Source organism: Hyla sarda, chromosome 1 (assembly GCF_029499605.1).
Source record: "Hyla sarda isolate aHylSar1 chromosome 1, aHylSar1.hap1, whole genome shotgun sequence".
NCBI classification, from domain to species: Eukaryota; Metazoa; Chordata; class Amphibia; order Anura; family Hylidae; genus Hyla; species Hyla sarda.
This window is the reverse complement of record NC_079189.1, coordinates 588,034,558-588,056,719: the sequence shown is the minus strand read 5'-3', so window position 1 is coordinate 588,056,719 and position 22,162 is coordinate 588,034,558. Positions and strand designations below refer to the sequence as shown.

The 22,162-nt window shown below is 47.0% G+C and overlaps 1 protein-coding gene and 1 long non-coding RNA gene across 2 annotated transcripts in view; one reads left to right on the top strand and one right to left on the bottom strand.

Annotated features, from left to right (window-relative positions):
• The window catches only part of LOC130295286 (complement component C6-like), a 61,021-nt gene extending 39,200 nt beyond the window's left edge, over window positions 1-21,821 (top strand). The window contains exons 14-18 of the mRNA XM_056545903.1: window positions 10,402-10,534; window positions 12,261-12,452; window positions 18,184-18,274; window positions 19,264-19,502; window positions 21,542-21,821. Coding sequence (XP_056401878.1) covers window positions 10,402-10,534; window positions 12,261-12,452; window positions 18,184-18,274; window positions 19,264-19,502; window positions 21,542-21,717 — 831 coding nt within the window. The 3' untranslated portion in view covers window positions 21,718-21,821. The remainder of the gene's footprint in view (window positions 1-10,401; window positions 10,535-12,260; window positions 12,453-18,183; window positions 18,275-19,263; window positions 19,503-21,541) is intronic.
• Window positions 10,214-15,628, bottom strand: LOC130295294 (uncharacterized). Its single transcript, XR_008848761.1, has 3 exons — window positions 15,529-15,628; window positions 10,615-10,705; window positions 10,214-10,504 (listed from the first exon to the last, which is right to left on the bottom strand). It is a non-coding gene; the product is annotated as an uncharacterized LOC130295294 (long non-coding RNA).
• Window positions 21,822-22,162: the final 341 nt, after the last annotated feature.

The following is a 22,162-nucleotide window of genomic DNA, read 5'->3' as shown; positions in this document are numbered from 1 at the left end:
TGGTCTCTGTTCTTTGCCCGATTTAATTTTGAAATTCACTTTCGGCCTGCCGATAAGAACATTAGGGCCGATGCTCTCTCTCGTTCCTCGGATGCCTCGGAAGTCGAACTCTCTCCGCAACACATCATTCCTCCTGACTGCCTGATCTCCACTTCTCCAGCCTCCATCAGGCAAACTCCTCCAGGAAAGACCTTCGTCTCTCCACGCCAACGCCTCGGAATCCTCAAATGGGGTCACTCCTCCCATCTCGCAGGTCATACAGGCATCAAGAAATCTGTGCAACTCATCTCTCGCTTCTATTGGTGGCCGACTCTGGAGACGGATGTCGTGGACTTTGTGCGAGCCTGCACTGTCTGTGCTCGGGATAAGACTCCTCGCCAGAAGCCCGCTGGTTTTCTTCATCCTCTGCCTGTCCCCGAACAGCCTTGGTCTCTGATTGGTATGGATTTTATTACAGATCTACCCCCATCCCGTGGCAACACTGTTGTTTGGGTGGTCGTTGATCGATTCTCCAAGATGGCACATTTCATCCCTCTTCCTGGTCTTCCTTCAGCGCCTCAGTTGGCTAAACAATTTTTTGTACACATTTTTCGTCTTCACGGGTTGCCCACACAAATAGTCTCGGATAGAGGCGTCCAATTCGTGTCAAAATTCTGGAGGGCTCTCTGTAAACAACTCAAGATTAAATTAAACTTTTCTTCTGCATATCATCCTCAATCCAATGGACAAGTAGAAAGAATTAACCAGGTCTTGGGTGATTATTTACGACATTTTGTTTCCTCCCGCCAGGATGATTGGGCAGATCTTCTACCATGGGCCGAATTCTCGTATAACTTTAGAGTCTCTGAATCTTCCTCCAAATCCCCATTTTTCGTGGTGTACGGCCGTCACCCTCTTCCCCCCCTCCCTACTCCCTTGCCCTCTGGTTTGCCCGTGGTAGATGAAGTGACTCGTGATCTTTCCACCATATGGAAAGAGACCCAAGTTTCTCTTTTACAGGCTTCATCTCGCATGAAAAAGTTTGCCGATAAGAAAAGAAGAGCTCCCCCCATTTTTGCTCCCGGAGACAAGGTATGGCTCTCCGCTAAATATGTCCGCTTTCGTGTCCCCAGTTACAAACTGGGTCCACGCTATCTTGGTCCTTTCAAAGTCTTGTGCCAAATTAATCCTGTCTCTTACAAACTTCTTCTTCCTCCTTCTCTCCGTATTCCTAATGCCTTTCATGTCTCTCTTCTTAAACCGCTCATCATCAACCGTTTCTCTCCCAAATTAGTTTCTCCCACTCCTGTCTCCGGTTCTTCTGACGTCTTCTCAGTGAAAGAGATACTGGCCTCCAAGACGGTCAGAGGAAAAAGGTTCTTTTTGGTGGATTGGGAGGGCTGTGGACCTGAAGAGAGATCCTGGGAACCTGAGGACAACATCCTAGACAAAAGTCTGCTCCTCAGGTTCTCAGGCTCTAAGAAGAGGGGGAGACCCAAGGGGGGGGGTACTGTTACGCCGAGCGCTCCGGGTCCCCGCTCCTCCCCGGAGCGCTCGCTTCTCTCTCGCTACCGCAGCGCTCCGGGCAGCTCCACTGACCCGGTGCGCTGCGATACCGTCTCCAGCCGGGATGCGATTCGCGATGCGGGTAGCGCCCGCTCGCGATGCGCATCCCGGCTCCCGTACCTGACTCGCTCTCCGTCTGTCCTGTCCCGGCGCGCGCGGCCCCGCTCCCTAGGGCGCGCGCGCGCCGGGTCTCTGCGATTTAAAGGGCCACTGCGCCGCTGATTGGCGCAGTGGTTCCAATTAGTGTGTTCACCTGTGCACTCCCTATTTATACCTCACTTCCCCTTCACTCCCTCGCCGGATCTTGTTGCCATTGTGCCAGTGAAAGCGTTTCCTTGTGTGTTCCTAGCCTGTGTTCCAGACCTCCTGCCGTTGCCCCTGACTACGATTCTTGCTGCCTGCCCCGACCTTCTGCTACGTCTGACCTTGCTTCTGTCTACTCCCTTGTACCGCGCCTATCTTCAGCAGTCAGAGAGATTGAGTCGTTGCTAGTGGATACGACCTGGTCACTACCGCCGCAGCAAGACCATCCCGCTTTGCGGCGGGCTCTGGTGAAAACCAGTAGTGACTTAGAACCGATCCACTAGCACGGTCCACGCCAATCCCTCTCTGGCACAGAGGATCCACTACCTGCCAGCCGGCATCGTGACAACCCCATTGCTACATATTCTGACCTTGCTCCTGTGCCGCCTGCCTGCCTTCTCACTTGTTGCTAAATGACCTGACCTTGCTGTTGTGCCACCAGTCCTGAATTCCTGCCAGTCCCTCACTACGACTCAGTCTCTTCCCTTCTGTGCCACACATCTTCTCAGAAACCTTTGTGGACGAGTCGTGCCAGGGGTAGCGACCTGGGAGCCACCTGCTGCAGCAAGTCCATCGCGCTTTGCGGCGGGCTCTGGTGAAAATCAGTGGCTCCATAGACTCCGCTCCCTGGTATGGCTCACGCCATCATCCACAACAGGTATAGCGGATCCAAACCACCAGCAATTACAGTAAGATCCAGCCATGGATCCCGCTGAGGTGCCTCTGCCAAAACTTGCTGTCTTTACCACTGGCGTGGCTCAACAAACACAGCAGCTTGCACAGCAAGCGCAACAGCTGAACCATCTATCTGCAATGTTACAGCAGCTCCTCATCGGACAACAGCCTCTGCAGCCTCAACCAGCTCCTGTGGTTTCTCCGAATTGGCCTGGAATGACAAGGCCCTGTGTGCTACCTTTAAAAAAAGACTTTCCAGTAGAGTCAAGGATGCTCTCACTGCACGTGATCCTCCATCTTCCCTGAGTGACCTCATACAGTTGTCCACTCGAATAGATGTGCATTTTGCCGAGAGGCAGGAAGAACTTCGCCAAGAACGTGAACCACTTCGGACATGTCGACTTCACCGATTGGCACCTGTCTTCCAGTGGCCACCTCAACCTTCCTCTTTGCCCTCAGCTGAAGAAGCTATGCAGGTGGATCATGCCTGTCTAACCCAGCAGGAGAGGTTCCGCCGACGCAATGAAAATTGTGTTTCTACTGTGCCAGCATTTTCTCAAAGATTGTCCTTTGCGACCACCACGTCTGTGAAACGCACGCACTTAGGAAATGTGGGAGAAGCCTCCCTAGGTAAGAATTCCACCTCTCCTCGACTGACCACACTGGTTCAAGTCTATACCTCTACCTGTGCATCGTTCTTTGCCTCAGCCTTTCTGGACTCTGGCTCAGCTTGAAACTTTATCAACGCTTCCCGGGTCCACGAACTCAGTCTTCCGGTGACGTGGCTCATTAAGCCTTTGTACATTTCTTCTATCAATGGAGAATGGCTAACCTATGCGGTGCTATTCCGCACTGTACAACTTTTGCTGCAAGTGGGAGTTTTGCACAAGGAGAAGATTGAGTTCTACGTGCTTCCTCACTGTTCTTCGGAGCTTCTTCTCTGTCTCCCTTGGCTACAACGTCACGCCCCGGCTCTAGACTGGCAAACTGGAGATCACCCGCTGGGGATCCTACTGCCTGAACCACTGTCTGGCGACTCCCCAACCCAAGAGTGTCTTACCGTCTCCTTCCCTGCCGGGCCTGCCTCTTACTTATCAGGACTATTCTGATGTTTTCTGCAAAAAGCAGGCTGAAAGTCTTTCTGCACATCAGCCTTGCTCGATTGACCTTCTGCCAGGGACTATGCCTCCTTGGGGAAGAATCTATCCCTTGTCAATTACCGAAATGCAAGCCATGGCACAATACATTAAGGAGAATCTTCAGAAGGGCTTCATCTGAAAGTCCTCATCCCCTGCCAGTGCTGGATTCTTCTTTGTAGAAAAGAAGGGTGGGTCTCTCCATCCTTGTATTGATTACTGAGGATTTAATCAGATCACAATCAAAAAACGGTACCCTTTACCTTTGATTTCTGAGCTCTTTGATCGCCTGCGGGGTGCCAAGGTCTTCTCCAAGCTGGATCTTATCAGAACCTTATCTTATCACAACCTTGTCAGAATTTGGGAAGGAGACGAATGGAAGACGGCCTTTAACCCCTTAAGGACAATGGACGTACTCCTACGCCCCCATTTCCGAGTCCTTAAGGACCGAGGACGTAGGAGTACGTCCTGTCCATTCCCGGCCCCCCGCCGCTAGCCGGAGGGGAGTCGGTGCCCGATGCCTGCTGAAATCATTCAGCAGGCATCGTGGCATATCGCCCAGGGGGGTCATTATGCCCCCCATGTCGGCGATGGCCGCAGATCGATGGACAATTCAGTCCAGCGATCTGCGGCGATTCCGGGTCAATCGGTTCTCCAGTGACCCGGTGACCCGGAATTACTGGCTGATCGGGGCCGTCAGAGACTGGTGCCACCTCTGGTGCCACCTCACGATCACCCTGATTCGTTGGCCGGTTTACCGGCCGACCAATCAGTGCACCTGCTGCAGGTGTCACTCCCGCAACCCGCTCCGCCCCTCTTCCGGAAGACGTGAGCAGGTGCGAGAAGAAGACCCCGGGAGCTGGGGACCCCGATCCCCAGCGTCAATGTTGGAATCGGGCCCCAGGAGCAGCGGCTCAAACTGCCAGCGAGAAACTACTGTGAACCCCCGCCCGTGCGACTGTACCCTAAAAACACTACACAAACAAACAAAAAATAAAATAAAAAGTAAAAAACACTATATATACACATACCCCTACACAGCCCCCCTCCCCAATAAAAATGAAAAACGTCTGGTACGCCACTGTTTCCAAAACGGAGCCTCCAGCTGTTGCAAAACAACTACTCCCAGTATTGCCAGATAGCCACTGACTGTCTAGGCATGCTGGGAGTTTTACAACAGCTGGAGGCACCCTGTTTGGGAATCACTGGTGTAGAATAGCCCTATGTCCACCCCTATGCAAGTCCCTAATTTAGGCCTCAAATGCGCATGGCGCTCTCACTTTGAAGCCCTGTCTTATTTCAAGGCAACAGTTTAGGGCCACATATGGGGTATCGTGTTACAAATTTTGGGGGGGTATTTTCTGCTATTATCCTTTTTAAAAATGTAAAATTTTTGGGAAAACAAGCATTTTAGGTAAAAAAAAATATTTTTTTTTTACATATGCAAAAGTCGTGAAACACCTGTGGGGTATAAAGGTTCACATTACCCCTTGTTACGTTCCCCGAGTGGTCTAGATTCCAAAATGGTATGCCATGTGTTTTTTTTTTTTTTTTGCTGTTCTGGCACCATAGGGGCTTCCTAAATGCGGCATGCCCCCAGAGCAAAATTTGCTTTCAAAAAGCCAAATGTGACTCCTTCTCTTCTGAGACCAGTAGTGCGCCAGCAGAGCAATTTTCACCCCCATATGGGGTGTTTTCTGAATCGGGAGAAATTGGGCTTCAAATTTTGGGGGGTATTTTCTGCTATTACCCTTTTTACAAAATGTAAAATTTTTGGGAAACTAAGCATTGTAGGTAAATTTATTTATTTTTTTTGTTTACATATGCAAAAACCGTGAATCACCTGTGGGATATTGAGGTTCACTTTACCCCTTGTTACGTTCCCCGAGGGGTCTAGTTTCCAAAATGGTATGCCATGTGTTTTTTTTTTTTTGCTGTCCTGGCACCATAGGGGCTTCCTAAAGGTGACATGCCCCCCAAAAACCATTTGTCGCTCCTTCCCTTCTGAGCCCTCTTCTGCGCCCGCTGAACAATTAACATAGACATATGAGGTATGTGCTTACTCGAGAGAAATTTGGTTTCAAATACAAGTAAAAATTTTCTCCTTTTTACCCCTTGCAAAAATTCAAAAAATGGGTCTACAAGAACATGCGAGTGTAAAAAATGAAGATTTTGAATTTTCTCCTTCACTTTGCTGCTATTCCTGTGAAACACCTAAAGGGTTAATACACTTACTGAATGTCATTTTGAATACTTTGGGGGGTGTAGTTTTTATAATGGGGTCTTTTATGGGGTATTTCTAATATGAAGACCCTTCAAATCCACTTCAAAACTGAACTGGTCCCTGAAAAATAGTGAGTTAGAAAATTTTGTGAAAAATTTAAAAATTGCTCCTGAACTTTGAAGCCCTCTGGTGTCTTCCAAAAGTAAAAACTCATAAATTTTATGATGCAAACATAAAGTAGACATATTGTATATGTGAACCAAATTTCTTTTTATTTTGAATATCCATTTTCCTTACAAGCAGAGAGCTTCAAAGTTAGAAAAATGCTAAATTTTTATTTTTTTTAAATCACATTTGGGGATTTTTCACCAAGAAAGGATGAAAGTTACCATAAAATTTTACCACTAAGTTAAAGTAGAATATGTCACGAAAAAACAATCTCGGAATCAGAATGATACCGTATTTATCGGCGTATAACACGCACTTTTTAGGCTAAAATTTTTAGCCTAAAGTCTGTGTGCGTGTTATACGCCGATACACCCCAGGAAAGGCAGGGGGAGAGAGGCCGTCGCTGCCCACTTCTCTCCCCCTGCCTTTCCTGGGGTCTAGAGCGCTGCTGTCGGCCCTTCTCACCCCCTGGTTATCGGCGCCGCTGCCCGTTCTGTCCCCCTGACTATCGGTGCCGGCGCCGATAGCCAGGGGGAGAGAAGCGGCGCCGACAGCCAGGGGGAGAGAAGGGGCAGCGGCACCCATTGCCGGCGCCGCTGCCCCGTTGCCTCCCCCCATCCCCGGTGGCATAATTACCTGAGTCCGGTCCGCGCTGCTCCGCTGCTCCAGGCCTCCGTCGTGCGTCCCCGGCGTCATTGCTATGCGCTGAACGGCGCGGCGCATGACGTCAGTGCGCCGCGCCGCGCATAGCAACGACGCTGGAGACGCACGACGGAGGCCTGGAGCAGCGGAGCAGCGCGGACCGGACTCAGGTAATTATGCCACCGGGGATGGGGGGAGGCAACGGGGCAGCGGCGCCGGCAATGGGTGCCGCTGCCCCTTCTCTCCCCCTGGCTGTCGGCGCCGCTTCTCTCCCCCTGGCTATCGGCGCCGGCACCGATAGTCAGGGGGACAGAACGGGCAGCGGCGCCGATAACCAGGGGGTGAGAAGGGCCGACAGCAGCGCTCTAGACCCCAGGAAAGGCAGGGGGAGAGAAGCGGGCAGCGACGGCCTCTCTCCCCCTGCCTTTCCTGGGGGTATATCGGGGTATACACGCGCACACACGCACCCTCATTTTTTCATGGATATTTGGGTAAAAAACTTTTTTTACCCAAATATCCGTGGTAAAATGAGAGTGCGTGTTATAGGCCGGTGCGTGGTATACCCCGATAAATACGGTAACTAAAAGCATTCCAGAGTTATTAATGTTTAAAGTGACAGTGGTCAGATTTGCAAAAAATGCTCTTGTCCTTAAAGTGTAAAATGGCCTGGTCCTTAAGGGGTTAATACCCAAGATGGGCACTTCGAATACCTTGTGATGCCATTTGGTCTCTGTAATGCCACGGCCATTTTCCAAGAATTCGTCAATGACATCTTCAATGATCTTCTCTACACATGTCGTGGTGTATCTGGATAATATCCTGATCGTCTCACCCAACTTGGAGCTTCATCACACACGTGCGACAGGTCCTACGACGCCTATGGGACAATCGTCTCTGCGCAAAATTCGAGAAATGCCTCTTTGAGAAGACAAGTCTTCTGTTTCTTGTATATATAGTCTCCAATCGAGACCTCCAGGTGGACCCTGATAAGTTGTCTTCGGTTCTTAACTGTCCTCGACCTACTGGCCTGTGGGCTATACAACGCTTTCTGGGGTTTGCCAATTATTATCGACAGTCTATTCCACACTTCTCATTCTTGGTTGCTCCAATAGTGGCTCTTACTAAGAAGAACAGTAATCCCAAATCCTGGCCTCCTGAGGCCAATGAAGCCTTCTCACAATTGAAATCGGCATTTGCCTCTGCTCCAGTTTTATCGAGACCCGATCCAGGAAACCCTTCTTCCTCGAAGTAGATGCCTCTTCGGTAGGAGCTGGAGCCATTCGGTCCCAAAAGACTACCAGGGGTAAAACTGTGACTTGTGTTTTTTTCTCCTAGACCTTTTCGTCTTCCTAGAGATATTATTCCATTGGAGATCGTGAACCGTTGGCCATTAAGAATGGCGTCATCTACTCGAAGGCTCTACTCATCCAGTTAGTATCTACACAGACCATAAGATTCTTCTTTACCTTCAGTCCGCTCAGCGTCTAAATCCCCGGCAGGCCAGGTAGTCTCTTTTCTTCTCCAGATTTAATTTTTTCATTCATTTTCGGCCCGCGGACAAGAATATCAAGGCCAATGCTCTCTCCAGGGCTTCTGATGTGGTGAGTCTGTACTCCTCCCCTCGGCACATTGTGCCTCCAGAACGTTTAATCTCCCGGCATTACTGGTGGCTGAATTTGGAGCGAGACGTTTCAGATTATGTTTGTTCCTGTGTTACTTGTGTCCGTGACAAGACACCTCGACTTAAGCCTGTGGGTCTACTGCAAACTTTGCCCATTCCGGAGTGTCCTTAGACACACAATGCCATGGATTTCATTACTGACCTGCCATCCTCCTCAAACAGCACAGTCATCTGAGTTGTCACTGATCTCTTCTCCAAAATGTCCCATTTTGTTCCTTTTGCCTGGACTTCCCTCTGCTCCACAGCTGGTGGATCATTTCTTCCGGCATATTTTTCATTTGCACGGTTTGCCGTCTCACATTGTCTCTGACCGAGGGGTCCAACTTGTCTCTAAGTTCTGGCGGACGCTCTGTTTTCGCCTCAAAGTCAAGTTAGATTTTCTTCTGCATATCACCTGCAGACCAATGGCCAGGTTGAGAGAGTGAACCAGATTCTGGGAGACTGCCTATGTCACTTCGTCTCCTCACGACAGGACAATTGGACCAATTTGTTACCGTGGACTTAGTTTTCCTATAACCACCGGGACTCAGTGGCTACAAAAATCTCCGTTCTTCATTGTCTATGGTTGCCATCCTAGCCCTCCTCTTCCTCTGCCCGTTTCTTCTGGGGTACCTGCTGTGGATGACTAGGTCCCGGATTTCATGGCTATTTGGCAAGAGACTCAACACTCCTTGGTACATGCCTCTACTCTCATGAAGTCTCACACTGACAAGAGAAGACCACCTCCGACCTTCTCTCCTGTGTGCCAAATATGTTCGACTGAAGATCCCCAGCTACAAACTTGCTCCTCATTTCCTCGGTCCTTTTAGGATCTTACATCAAATTAACCCGGTCTCCTATAAGCTCTGTCTGCCTCCTTCCCTACGCATACCAAACTCCATGTTTCTCTCCTTAAGCCATTATTCCTCAACTGTTTCTCCCAGGGCTAAGTCTCTTCTACTCTTGTGTCTGGGGGAAATGGTACTCCCATCAGGGGGAAATGGTACTTCTTGGTGGATTGGAAGGGTTTTGGCCCTGAGAAGAGGTACTGGGAGCATGTGGAAAAAATCTTGGACCGGGATCTGGTACTCAGGTTCCTGCGGCCTAAAAAGAGGGGGAGACCCAAGGGGGGGGGGTGCTGTTTTACGGAATACACTGTGGCCACTCCTGCTCCCTCCTCCCGTACCGGCCGTGCTGCGGTACTCATTGTGGAATGCGCTTGCATGCGGCCGCCGGTCTGTTACTCATCTCGCCGCTCCTCCTCTCTCCCTGGCTCCCGGCGTGCCCGTGCCCGCCTCTTAGGGCGCGCGAACGCCAGCTTTGTTAAATTTAAAGGGCCAGCACACCGTTAATTGGACTCTGACCATATATTTATCCCTCATTTCCTCCATACCCATGCCGGATCTTTGTGCCATTACAGCCTTAGAGAAAGCATACTGTTTGTGTCTTGCCTTGCCGTGTATCTGACCCCATTGCTACATGTCCTAACCTTGCTCCTGTGCTGCCTGCCTTCTGACCTCTTGCTGCGTGATCTGACCTTGCTATTGTGCCCCAGTCCTGACTTCCTGCCAGTCCCTCACTATGACTCCGTCTCTTCCCTTCTGTGCCACGCATCTCCGCAGCAGCCTTTGTGGACAAGTCATGCCAGGGGTAGCAGATCCACACCACCAGCCATTACAGACGTCTTCAGTTAATGATTATATTAATCTTGTTGTTTAAGGTTTCTGACCATGAATAAGGAGAGAGCTGAGGTTTTATCTATAGTGTCACTTTATTAGTTCAGTTTATTTTTTATTTACAGTAGGTAGATATGAGATAGATATGAGATAGATAGATAGATAGATATGAGATAGATAGATATAAGATAGGTAGATAGATAGATATGAGATAGATTTAAGATAGATAGATAGATATGAGATAGATAGATATAAGATAGATAGATAGACAGACAGACAGACAGACAGATAGATAGATATAGATTTGTCTTTCATGTTATTCCCCCTACAGTTATCTGTGGTTTATAATGTAATTCCTCTTTTTCCTCTCAGAATGACAAGATCTGGTATTCTGTGGCTGAGGAGATAGAAGTCGTCTGCTTCTCTGGCTATGAACTTTCTGGGTTTCAGTTCTTAAGATGTCTTCCAGATGGAACTTGGAAACAAGAGCATGTGGAGTGTGTCAGTAAGTGCACGAATAATATAATAAACTCATTTATATGGAAATGTCGCCCCGGCCATATAAAACTTGTCCTGTTCACATACTCGCTGGTTAATAAGCCGCCATCTCAGAAGCAATGGATTTATGGTGTAGAGGAGGAGACTGAGCATTGATGATATCCTGGCAGACAATGGGCTGGAATAAAAGTATAAGATGCCGGTAGCAAAGTTTGACTTATAGTAAGTTTGTCATTTGGTGCAATTCATTGTTATACTACAATATATTATATGAGGTTTTGCAAGTAGGGTTGCCACATTCCTTGCAAAAAAAATACCGGCCATACTAAATTGCATAATTAATTATATATGCATGACATCACAGGATACACACATGCGGGGGAAATTTTGTTCTATTCTAACCCCTATAACTTTTTTATTTCTCCTTATAGGGAGCTGTATGAGGGCAATTTTTTTGTGCCCTGATCTGTAGTTTTTAATAATATCACATTTATAGGCATGCAAAACAACACATTTTCACATATGCTGTTTTTGTAAAAAATTTAATAAAATTAAGGCAATACTAAATGTTAGCCTTTGGCTGTCCGGGCATGCTAGGAGTTGTAGTTTTGCAACAGAGGGAGACACACTGACTTAGAGGAATAATTTAAATTGGTTATATATCACTGGAATATTCCATAAATCTCAGATTGGCCATCAGATCTGCATTGCTTAAAGGAGATGTCTGGCACAAACTTTTTCTATTCCGTCCTGCCTGGGCTGCAAAAAAAGACAAAACAAACTTTCACTTACCTCCATATATTCTCCTGGAGCGCCGCAACAGTTGATCGCTCGGCCGGGCTGTTTACATCCTACTTCCTTTAGCCCAGTACGTCACACGGCGCTTCAGCCTATCACCTGCCGAGGCGGGACATCGCTGCAGCCGGTGATAGGCTGAAGTGCCGTGTGACGTACCGGGCTAAAGGAAGTAGGAAGAAGACAGCCCGGCCGACCGATCAGCTGTTGCGGAGCTCTGGGAGAACATATGGAGGTAAGTGATGGTTTGTTTTGTCTTTTTTTGCAGCCCGAGCAGGACGGAATAGAAAAAGCCTATGCCGGACATCTCCTTTAAATGGGCACTCTCATTAAAACAAATTTTTGCTATTGCACTCCATATGGTAAACAAAAAAGATTTCTAATATACTTTGTTTTAAAAAAATGAAGTTTTCTATGTTTTATTTGTGCATAAAAAAGCTCAAGAGCACATTTTCCCCCATCTTATACACAGACTTAGGACCGAGGTCCAAACACAGAAAGTGCAGCCTGGAGTGCTGAGGGGGTGTGACCAACCAACAGCATATGGCAGTTAAGTGTGAGAGGAGCTATGATTGGATGAGGCTGGACACACCACCCTCAGCACTCCAGGCTGCACTTTCTGTGTTTGGACTTTGGTCCAAAGTCTGTGTATGAGATGGGGGGGAAATGTGCTCTTGAGCTTTTTTAAGCACAAATAAAACATAGAAAACTTCATTTTTTTAAAACAAAGTATATTAGAAATATTTTTTTATTTACCATAAGGAGTGCAATAGCAAAAATTTGTTTTAATGAGCGCTACCCTTTAAACAAAGTGATCACGTGGGCCACCATTGACTATAATAGATTGTATGCAACATAGTAGCCTGAGCCTGAAACCAGAATTTCTTGCGGACTTGTCAGGGATGATGTACTATCACTTCTGTATTCTTCTCTTTCAGGGACAACCTGCCCCAGACCATCAACAACTGATGATGTGACCATATTCCCTTTCAAGTCAGAATATAAAGTCGGAGAAGTGATTCGGCTAAGTTGTCCGTCCGGATTTACAGTCACTGGGGGAAATCGCTACACGTGCGGACGTGACTATGAGTGGAGTCCAGATGTCCAGGGGGAACTTAGCTGTGAAAAAGGTTCATTTCAACTTCTTACTTAAGTGCATAAAGACAATTATATAGACAGATGTGCACGAGGCACCCAACACGTGGCTGCATTCAGACCGCATTTTACACGCAGTGTCAAAAAGGATGACATGCTGCTTAATGGGGTACTCCGGAGGAAAAAATGAAAAATTTAAATCAACAGGTGCCAGAAAGTTATACAGATTTGTAAATTACTTCTATTTAAAATTTGTAACCCTTCCAGTACTTATCAGCTGCTGTATGCTCCACAGGAAGTTGTGTAATTCTTGTCTGTCTGACCACAGTGCTCTCTGCTAACACCTCTGTCCATGTCAGGAACTGTCCAGAGAAGGAGCAAACACCCATAGCAAACCTATCCTACTCTGGACAGTTCCTGGACATGGACAGAGGTGTCAGCAGAGAGCACTGTGGTCATACTGGAAATAACCACACAACTTCCTCTGGAGCATACAGCAGCTAAAAAGTACTGGAAGGATTAAGATTTTTAAATAAAAGTAATTTACAAATCTGTTAAACTTTCTGGCACCAGTTCATTTGAAAAAGTTTTTTCTCCCTCCAGAAAACCACTTTAAATGTTGCTTGATTGAGTTGTTCATATTTCCATGGAGTTCAGTTGGTTGAACGTGGTCTAGTAGTTCAGTCCATTTCCCAAAGGAGGAAAAAATTGAAAATACCCAAAAATGGAAATTGTGGAGTTTTTCTTCCAATTTAACCTCATAGATATGTGGTGGCCCAGTACAGAAGTGACCCTTCCGTACACTGGTCCTTTCAGGTGTACTCAGTACCAGTCCTCTGGCCCCCCACTCCTCAGAACTCTCGTCAAACTATGGTTCATATAAAGGGTTAATGTGTTGTATTTAAGTGAATATGACTTTAAACACTTAGGGACCAAAGGCATACAGGTACGCCCTGGTACTTAAGGACTAAGGACGTACCGGTACGCCCGTGGGAATTCCGTCCCTCGCCGGAACCCGGAAAATAATGGGGATCGGGACTGTCCAAGACACCTACGATCCCCATGAAGGGATAGGAGTGAGGTGGCAGGGGTGCCACCCCTTCTATCCCTGCTATTGGTCGGTCAGAAGCGACCGACCAATAGCAGATCGGGGGCAAGGGGGTTAAAGTTCGGTTCCCCCGCTCTGCCCACCCACGGCCAGCGGTGGTGGCGGGCAGCAATGAGGTGCTGCTCTCTGGTGCAGACTACGGAAGCCAGTGAGTTGTTTCCTAGCAACATCTGGAGGGCTACAGTTTGGAGACCACTATAAAGTGGTCTCTAAACTGTAGCCCTCCAGATGTTGCAAAACTACAACTCCCAGCATGCCCAGACAGCTGATTGCTGTTTGGGAATGCTGGGATTTGTAGTTTTGCAACATCTGAAGGGGCCACAGTTTGGAGATCACTGTGAGGTGGTTTCTAAACCTTGCCCCTCTAAATCTTGCAAAACTACAACTCCCAGCATGCACAAACAGCAAACAGCTGTTTGGCCATTCTGGGAGTTGTAGTTGCGTGCCTTCAGTTGTTGCATAACTACATCTCCCTTCGGCAATCAGTACATGCTGGGAGTTGTAGTTTTGAAACAAAGTTTTGCTGGAGGCACTCTGGTTGGAAAATGCTGAGTTAGGTAACAGAACCTAACTCAAGGTTTTCCAACCAGTGTGCCTCCAGCTGTTGCAAAAGTACAACTCCCAGCATGCGTGGTCTGTCAGTGCATGCTGGGAGTTGTAGTTTTGCAATAACTAGAGGTTTGCCCCCCTCCCCCCCATGCCCTGGCATCATGAACACAAGGGGTTAATGCCACCTGCTCCTAGGGTGATAACATCTGCCCTTCATCACACCCTCACCACAGATATATGTGGTGGCTGAATTAGGAACAAGCCTTGTGGGGGTGTAGGGTACTTAGGGTGTTGCTGTTCCGAATAGTTAAGGCCGCTGTTAACCCTTGTCACTCGTGACACCAGGGTGAGGGTTAAATGCTGTGTTTCTTGATAGGCCTATTGCCACCCTTCCCAAGAGCAATAGGTGATGCAGAAATAAAGGATTGTCCACAACCGCTGTTAACTGAAAACTTGCAGGAACTTTTACTGAAGAATTTCTGTACATGTAGTAATAGTAACAGTCCAGATAGCAGAGTCTCTATGCATATAGCTGAGCAGCGATTGACAGTCGGTTGGGATCAGATGAGCTCAATTTATCTTCTGAAGGATTATATAGCAGAGATCCGCTGGATTTAGGGGAGTATTTAGGTCCAGTGGTCTTGCGGTGAGTAGCGGGGAATGGCTTAGTCTATCCGCTATGTTAGAGGCCTAGGCCGCAAGGCTTTGGTCTAGTAAATCATCTTGTAAGCTGCGGAGGTCCTATCTCTTCCAGAGTCAGCAATCCAAGAGAGATGCTGCTTGCTTGGCAGCACAGGAACAAGAGCGAGATTAATGGCTGCAGCTCCCTTATATGGGCAGGGGGCTGAGCCGTTTTAGATTGGTCCATACAGCTGTCACTCACTGTTACAATGGATTGTGGGTGATCACATAACTAAACCACCAAAGGTCCTGTAGCAAAACCATAGAGTTCTGAACTAACCACGTGACCCGCAGGTCCTGCTACGCTTGAATAGGTAGGCAACTAAATATATACATATTTCTATACTTATATTGATAAGAACTTCCATATAGTCATTGACTAACGGAGGGGTGACAAGGGGAAAACTATAAAAGAGGGACCCCGACGTCCTAGGGACTCTGACTATGGGGACCTCCATAAAGGTAACGTATACAATACGGTACCGGGACACCACATATATATATATATATATATATATATATATATAATTTTTGTTTCTCATTACTTTTTCCGGTAAAATGAATGGTGGCTTTCAAAATTACATACGCCTTAAATAGTTATTGCTTGTTAAAAAAAACTATTGGATTTTTGAAGGTTAACATTCTCTCTTTAGGCTGTTTATCTGTTTTATTGTCATTTTCTGGTACTATGTGAGGCTGTGTGCAAGAAAAGTCTATGCACTTCATATTGCCTGTAGGAAGGGGTCAAGTCCTAGGGAAAAAAGGGAACTCACCCAAGATTTCCACACAAAAGCTGGTCCTGCAGAACTCCTGCTAATGGGAACAGTGGGGAAGATTTATCAAAACCTATGCAGAGAAAAAGCTTACTAGTTGCCCATAGCAACCAATCACATTTCTTCTTTCATTTTTGAAAAGGCCTCTGCAAAGTGAAAGGAGCGATCTGATTGGTTGCTATGGGCAACCCAGCAACTTTTCCTCTGCACAGGTTTTGATAAATCTCCCCTAGTGTTCTTGCTGTGAAAAAAGTGCAGGAACTCAGTTCCTGCACATTCCTGCAGGACTTGAGCCCTGCCTGTAGGCTTCTATTGAGGGAAAAACCCTAAAAGGTGGGTGTCATTTGCTCAAGTCCAGCCTCCCGTATACAGTAACCCCCCGACCTACGATGGCCCCGACATATGATAAAATCGACATACGATGGCCTCTCAGAGGCCATCGCATGTCGATGTCAGCATCGACATACGATGCTTTTATATGTCGGGGCCATCGCATTACTGCTATCCGACAGCGCAAAATGCTTAAGCTGCTGTCGGATAGCAGTGTAATGTGCCCCAGCAGGTTCACTTACCTATTCCCGATGCTCCGGGTCCACTTCGCGATCCTCCGGTGTCTTGCGCATCTTCTCCAGGGTCCGGGCCTTGCTTTCCGGCGTCGTTATTACGTCACTACGCACGCCGCGCCGGCGCAGCAGCGTAATAACATCACCAGAAAGCGAGGCCCGGACCCTGCAGAAGATGCGCAAGACACCGGAGGATCGCCTGGAACAGCAGCGGGAGCGGTGAGGACCTGGGGCGGAGCGGCGGGGACAGGTAAGTACAGCTTCCTATACTTTACATTGCACGGATCCCTCAACATACGATGGATTCGACAAACGATGGGTGAAAGCAAAATGTGAAGCGCAGCCTCGCCACCTCTTCTCTAGATGAGACCACCAGTCCTCCTGGGTATGAGGGGAACTGAATGCTGGTGCAAAATATTGAAATATTTGGGTCATCCTTCCATTGTTCACGAGAATATCACAGAAGAAAGGAAGAAAAAGAGGAATCGTCAAGTCATTGGGGAGAAGATGTAAAAAGAGCCTCATTGCGTGTTAGGACGTTTTGAGCTTCAGGTCAGGCCTAGACGTCCACGTGGCAATAGGGGCTACGCCTCAGTCCACCTGCACCCCATCGATTTGGCATTGCAGGGCATGGAATGTGTACTACACGTATTGTAAACCTAGCTGGGAGTCAACTGGTGTGAGACATTGGAATGGTACTAACATTACCTAAAGAGGTTTGAGCAAACTAAGGAAGAAGCGGAACCATCATCTATCACCACACTACTGAAATACTACGGTCACCTTTGCTACTAGTGTTGGGCACTAATATTCGCATTTCGAATATTTATCACGAATATCGCAAATTCGCGAATATTGAGAATATATTCGCTATATATTCGAAATTGAGAATATTCATTTTTCCACATATGCGCATATTCCTTCTTTTCACTTGTGGGCCAATTAGAATGATGCAAATACACTTGTCAGTGGTTGTCAACAACTTCCCTAGCAACCAATAGTAAAGTTGCCCACCCCCTCACTGTTTTCTTCCTCGAATATGCGAATTTAGGACAAATATTCGTCTATATATTCGCGAAATATCGCTAATTCGAATATGGCCAATGCCGCTCATCACTATTTGCTACAGTCACTGTCTGTCAAGACTGTAATTTTGCCTGCCCCATCGAGCAAAGTTGAATTTTTTTTTAACTTAACCGGCGTGTCTGAGAGAGCCCATGGAGGGTGGGGATAACTGGTGAAATCCCTTGAGTCCATCTGACCATGACCTGGCTGTGGCACAACTGCGGGCCCTAGCTTAGGGTTGCAACCAGGCTGGTATTTTACCAACACAGTCGGGATTTTGGCCACCCTGCCAGTATTTTTATATTAAAAATACCGACAATGCAATGGCCATATACTATACCAGTGTTTCCCAACATGCTGGGAGTTGTAGTTTTTGTTTGGGTCAGCTGCTGAGCCACAGGATGTATCAGGGCATGCTGGGAGTTGTAGTAAGTAACTAACTGCAACTCCCGAATTTAAAGGAGTAGTCCGGCGCGCACTTTTCTTATTTTATCCGGTCCGGGCTGCAAAAAAAAAGAAAACAAACTTTCTCTTGCCTGCCTGCGCGGCCCCGGAGCACCGGTACAGGTGTTCGGTTGCCGGGCTGTTTGCTTCTTACTTCCTGTTAGCCCGGCACGTCACACGGAGCTTCAGCCTATCACTGGCCGAGGCAGGACATCGCTGCGGATGGTGATAGGCTGAAGCTCCGTGTGACGTGCCGGGCTAACAGGAAGTAAGAAGGAAACAGCCCGGCAACCGAACACCTGTACCGGAGCTCCGGGCCGCGTAGGCAGGCAAGAGAAAGTTTGTTTTCTTTATTTGAGCCCTCGTATAAGGAGAAATAAAAAAGTTATAGGTGTCAGAATAGAACAAAATTCCCCCGCATAAGTGTATCCTGTGATGCCACGCATATATAATTAATTATGCAAATTAGCATGGCCGGTATTTTTTTTGCAAGAAAGGTAGCAACCCTACCCTAGCTGCATTCCCTCTGGGCTGCGCACTACCGCATATCTACATTTAATTCTTCCTTTTTTTGTTTTTCTAGTGCAACAAAAGATGTCTCAAGGGGACTGCAACCCAGGACAGAAGCAAGTGGGTTCTCAATGTGTCTGCATGTCACCTGATAAGGACTGTGGGTAAGAAGTCTAGAGGTGACATCCGTTACTAATGCCCCCAGACATATAATCCATGTTGTCTTACGTTGGGTAGTATAACTGGCATTCCTGCTGGTATAAAGCGCCATATGTACTAGGCCCCCGTTCCCTTCATTCTTATACCATCACATAAATCATTTAACTATTTTTGATGAATGACACCAGGTACAATCTTCCATTCTCCAGTAGATTGGTGCCATGTTGGTAAATATGGTTCATGCTATCCTCTATATAACAGTTAATGTGTCCCATGCCTTCCTCTCAGTACGCATAAGACACTATTCACACTACTGTTTATACAGAGGACCTGGATGTATGTGTCATCATGGAGACAGATCCGGCTCAGCCAATAGGCAAAATAGGCAGCCGCCTAGAGCGATCTCTTGATGGGGGTGCCACTCTGCCTGCTGCAATAAAGTTAGCAAGCATCCGAAGTACTGGCTCATCCGAGGCACTACTGTTTATACAGAGGAGGTGGATGTATGTGGTATGTGTCAGCATGGAGATATTGCCGGCTCTGCCAATAGGCAAAATAGGCAGCCGCCTAGAGCGCCCTCTTGATGGGGGCTCCACTCTGCCTGCTGCAATGAAGTTTGCAAGCATCCAAAGTACCCACCCATCCACACTAACCCCCACCCCACCCGTGCTATAATAATCTGCTTTTTTTCAGCCTGCTGGAGGAGCGCAACGCCACCTCCGAGGCTGACAGGGTTGATCACTAAGGTCAGGTCCGTCCAACATCCTGACATCGCATGCGCCTCCATACATTGGGAGAAGCCAATGGGCAGGGTCAAGGGGTGGCAAAATTAGCTTTCGCCTAGGGTGGAAAAAATCCTTGCACCAGGCCTGCATGGAGAGACCTTCTTTGCAGGTCTTTGGTCTTGTCAGTCTCATCCCAGCTACACAGTGGTAGTAAATAGCGACATTGTTGGGAGTGTGAGCGCCATGCTTAAAATTCCTTCTTCTTATAGACACCATACAGAAGATCTTTGCGCCTATGATGAAGGGATTGATAACTTTGTCACAATGTCCCAGTGTCACTTTTTGGCTGAGCGCTGCCAGGGAACAAAACAGCTTCAATTCCTAAACGATGGTGCCTGCAAAGACGTCAACCTGAACTGGGCGCGAGACCGGAAATCTCTGTCAACAAGCAGCACAAAGAGGGAACCTTGTGGATATGACTTCTGCTATGACTGGGAGCGATGCACAGGTATTATTCACATTGACCTGCTTCATCTCATGGGTGCAGAGTGGTAAAGAAAGACAATTATGTTATGAAAAGTGGGAAAATAATTCTATTTGGTAACTAGAAAAACTAGAAATGCGACATTAAAGATAAATAATCATGTGTTGGAGAAGGGGGTAATGATATAGTATAGTTGAGAATCATAGTAATTAAAGGAGTTCTCTAAGCTAAAACTTTTAACCCCCGCTGTGCCCGGGCTGTAAAACTATACATAATAAACTTTCACTTACCTGCCTACGATCCCCCGTTGTTCCGATATCGCCGTCCCAGTCTCTTCCACTTCCTGGGGGTCGGTGACTTCACTCTGCGCTCAGCCTATCAGTGTCCGCAGAAATGTCCCGTCGCGGCCGCTGATAGGCTGAGCGCAGAGTGAAGTCACCGACCCGCAGGAAGAGGAAGCAGACAGGGACCGGTGCACGGGCGGCGATATCGGAACAACGGGGGATCGTAGGCAGGTAAGTGAAAGTTTATTATGTATAGTTTTACAGCCCGGGCACAGCGGGAGAAAAAAAAATTCAGTTGGAGAACTCCTTTAAGCAGAACATATCAGTGCCTTGTGGAACCTGTGTATCAATACGTAACTGTCTCCCTGCATCAGGCGCCATTTTTCCAGGGATGTTGAAGGATACTCCGCTAGAAAACATTTTTTTTTAAATCAACTATTGCCAGAAAGTTAAACAGATTTGTAAATTACTTCTATTAAAAATCTTAATCCTTCCAGTACTTATCAGCTGCTTTATGCTCCACCGGAAGTTCTTTTCTTTTTGAATTTTCTTTCTGTCTGACCACAGTGCTCTCTGCTGACACCTCTGTCCATTTTAGGAACTGTCCAGAGTAGGAGCAAATCCCCATAGAAAACCTCTCCTGATCCGGACAGTTCCTGGCATGGACAGAGGTGTCAGCAGAGAGCACTGTGGTCAGAATAATAGGAAATAAAAAAATTAAAAAGAACTTTCTGTTGAGCATACGGCAGCTGATAAGTACTGGAAGGATTAAGATTTTTAAATAGTAATTAACAAATCTGTTTAACTTTCTAGGGCTAGATAAAAATTTTTTTTTTTTTACCCATTTAAAGATAAATAATCATGTATTGGAGAAGGGGGTAATGATATGTATAGTTGGGAACCAAAATAATAAAGCAGAATATAGTGGTGCCTTGTGGAACCAGTGTATCAATATGTAAATATTGCCCTGCATCAGGCGCCATTTTTCCAGGGATGCTAATGGCGCATGCCCACTGTGACTGTCGGTAAATCCATGCCTAACTAGAATGATTTGGATCTCCATGGGATAGGGACCCCCCTACACCCCAACCCAAACCTCCCATAAATAAAAACTAATACAACTACTTTGGAGAAAAGGCCACAGCCTGTTTATTGAGGGTATTATTTTATTAATAAATAATCAATAAATTAATTAATAAATAACCATTTAATAAATATATATACTAACTCATAAACCATACTAAAATAACAAACCACAGTGTATAGTCCAAACCATCTGTCCACCCAGAAAACCTCTGGGTGACACCCACTAAAACATTAAAAAAAAGCTGTCCACCTTTCGGTGACACCCTCATAACAGACCGTGACAAGGGTGGGCGGGCGGGCAAGGTGTTTCTTCAGAGTTCTCCTCAGACTGGATACCGGTCTCCCTCAGCAGCAATTTATATAGGTTTCAAATCTTCCCGCTGTGGGTAGCAACAGCCAATCAGCGGCTTCTCATAAACTGCCCAGCAACAGGCCGGCCCTATAAGAGACTTAATACCACATTAGCAAAAGATTAACCCTTATTAACTTTACACCTGAAACTACATCTAAATAAATCTAACCACCGTGGGGAGGGGAAGAGCGGGGCCCATCCCATGTGGCCCTTCCGTTATCCTACTGGGCCTTGTCATTTTAGTATATTTCACCGTTTTTTTTTGCACCTACTACACATCCAGCGCAGCTACAGACTTTTTCTTCCATAGACTAAGCCTGTGTCGTCTTTATTCTTCACAGGATCTCAGTGTTTTTGCCTTCTCCCACATCAGTGCCCGGAGAACAACAAACAACTGTTCTGCATCAAGACAGGATCCACCGGGAAACAGAGAACCGTCAACCTTTGCTCATTGGGAGCCATAAAATGCACAAAGCTGAAGTCTGAAATATTGCACGATGGCACATGTGCCCAGTAATATTCCTATATACACAGTCACAAAAATAAATGATGAGACCAGAAATAATCTTCATTTAGGTAGCCCTGGTGTCCAGGGCCATATTTACCATTAGGCACTTGAGATCCCCCCAATTTTCTGGAGGGGGGGGGGGGGGGGAGTGATTTTGCCACAAGCTGTACTGTGAGGACTTAGGGGGAGATTTATCAAAAACGGTGCAAAGGAAAAGTTGCCCAGTTGCCCATAGCAACCAATCAGATCGCTTCTTTCATTTTGCAGAGGCCTTGTTAAAAATGAAAGAAGCGATCTGATTGGTTGCTATGGGCAACTCGGCATTTTTTCCTCTGGACAGGTTTTGATAAATCTCCCCCTTAGTGCTCATTGGTGGAACAGCAGGAACTAGGTTTGGGCTAAGCTCCTCTGGAGATGGAGCTAGCACCAAGGAGGAAGTGAGTGACATGGAGCT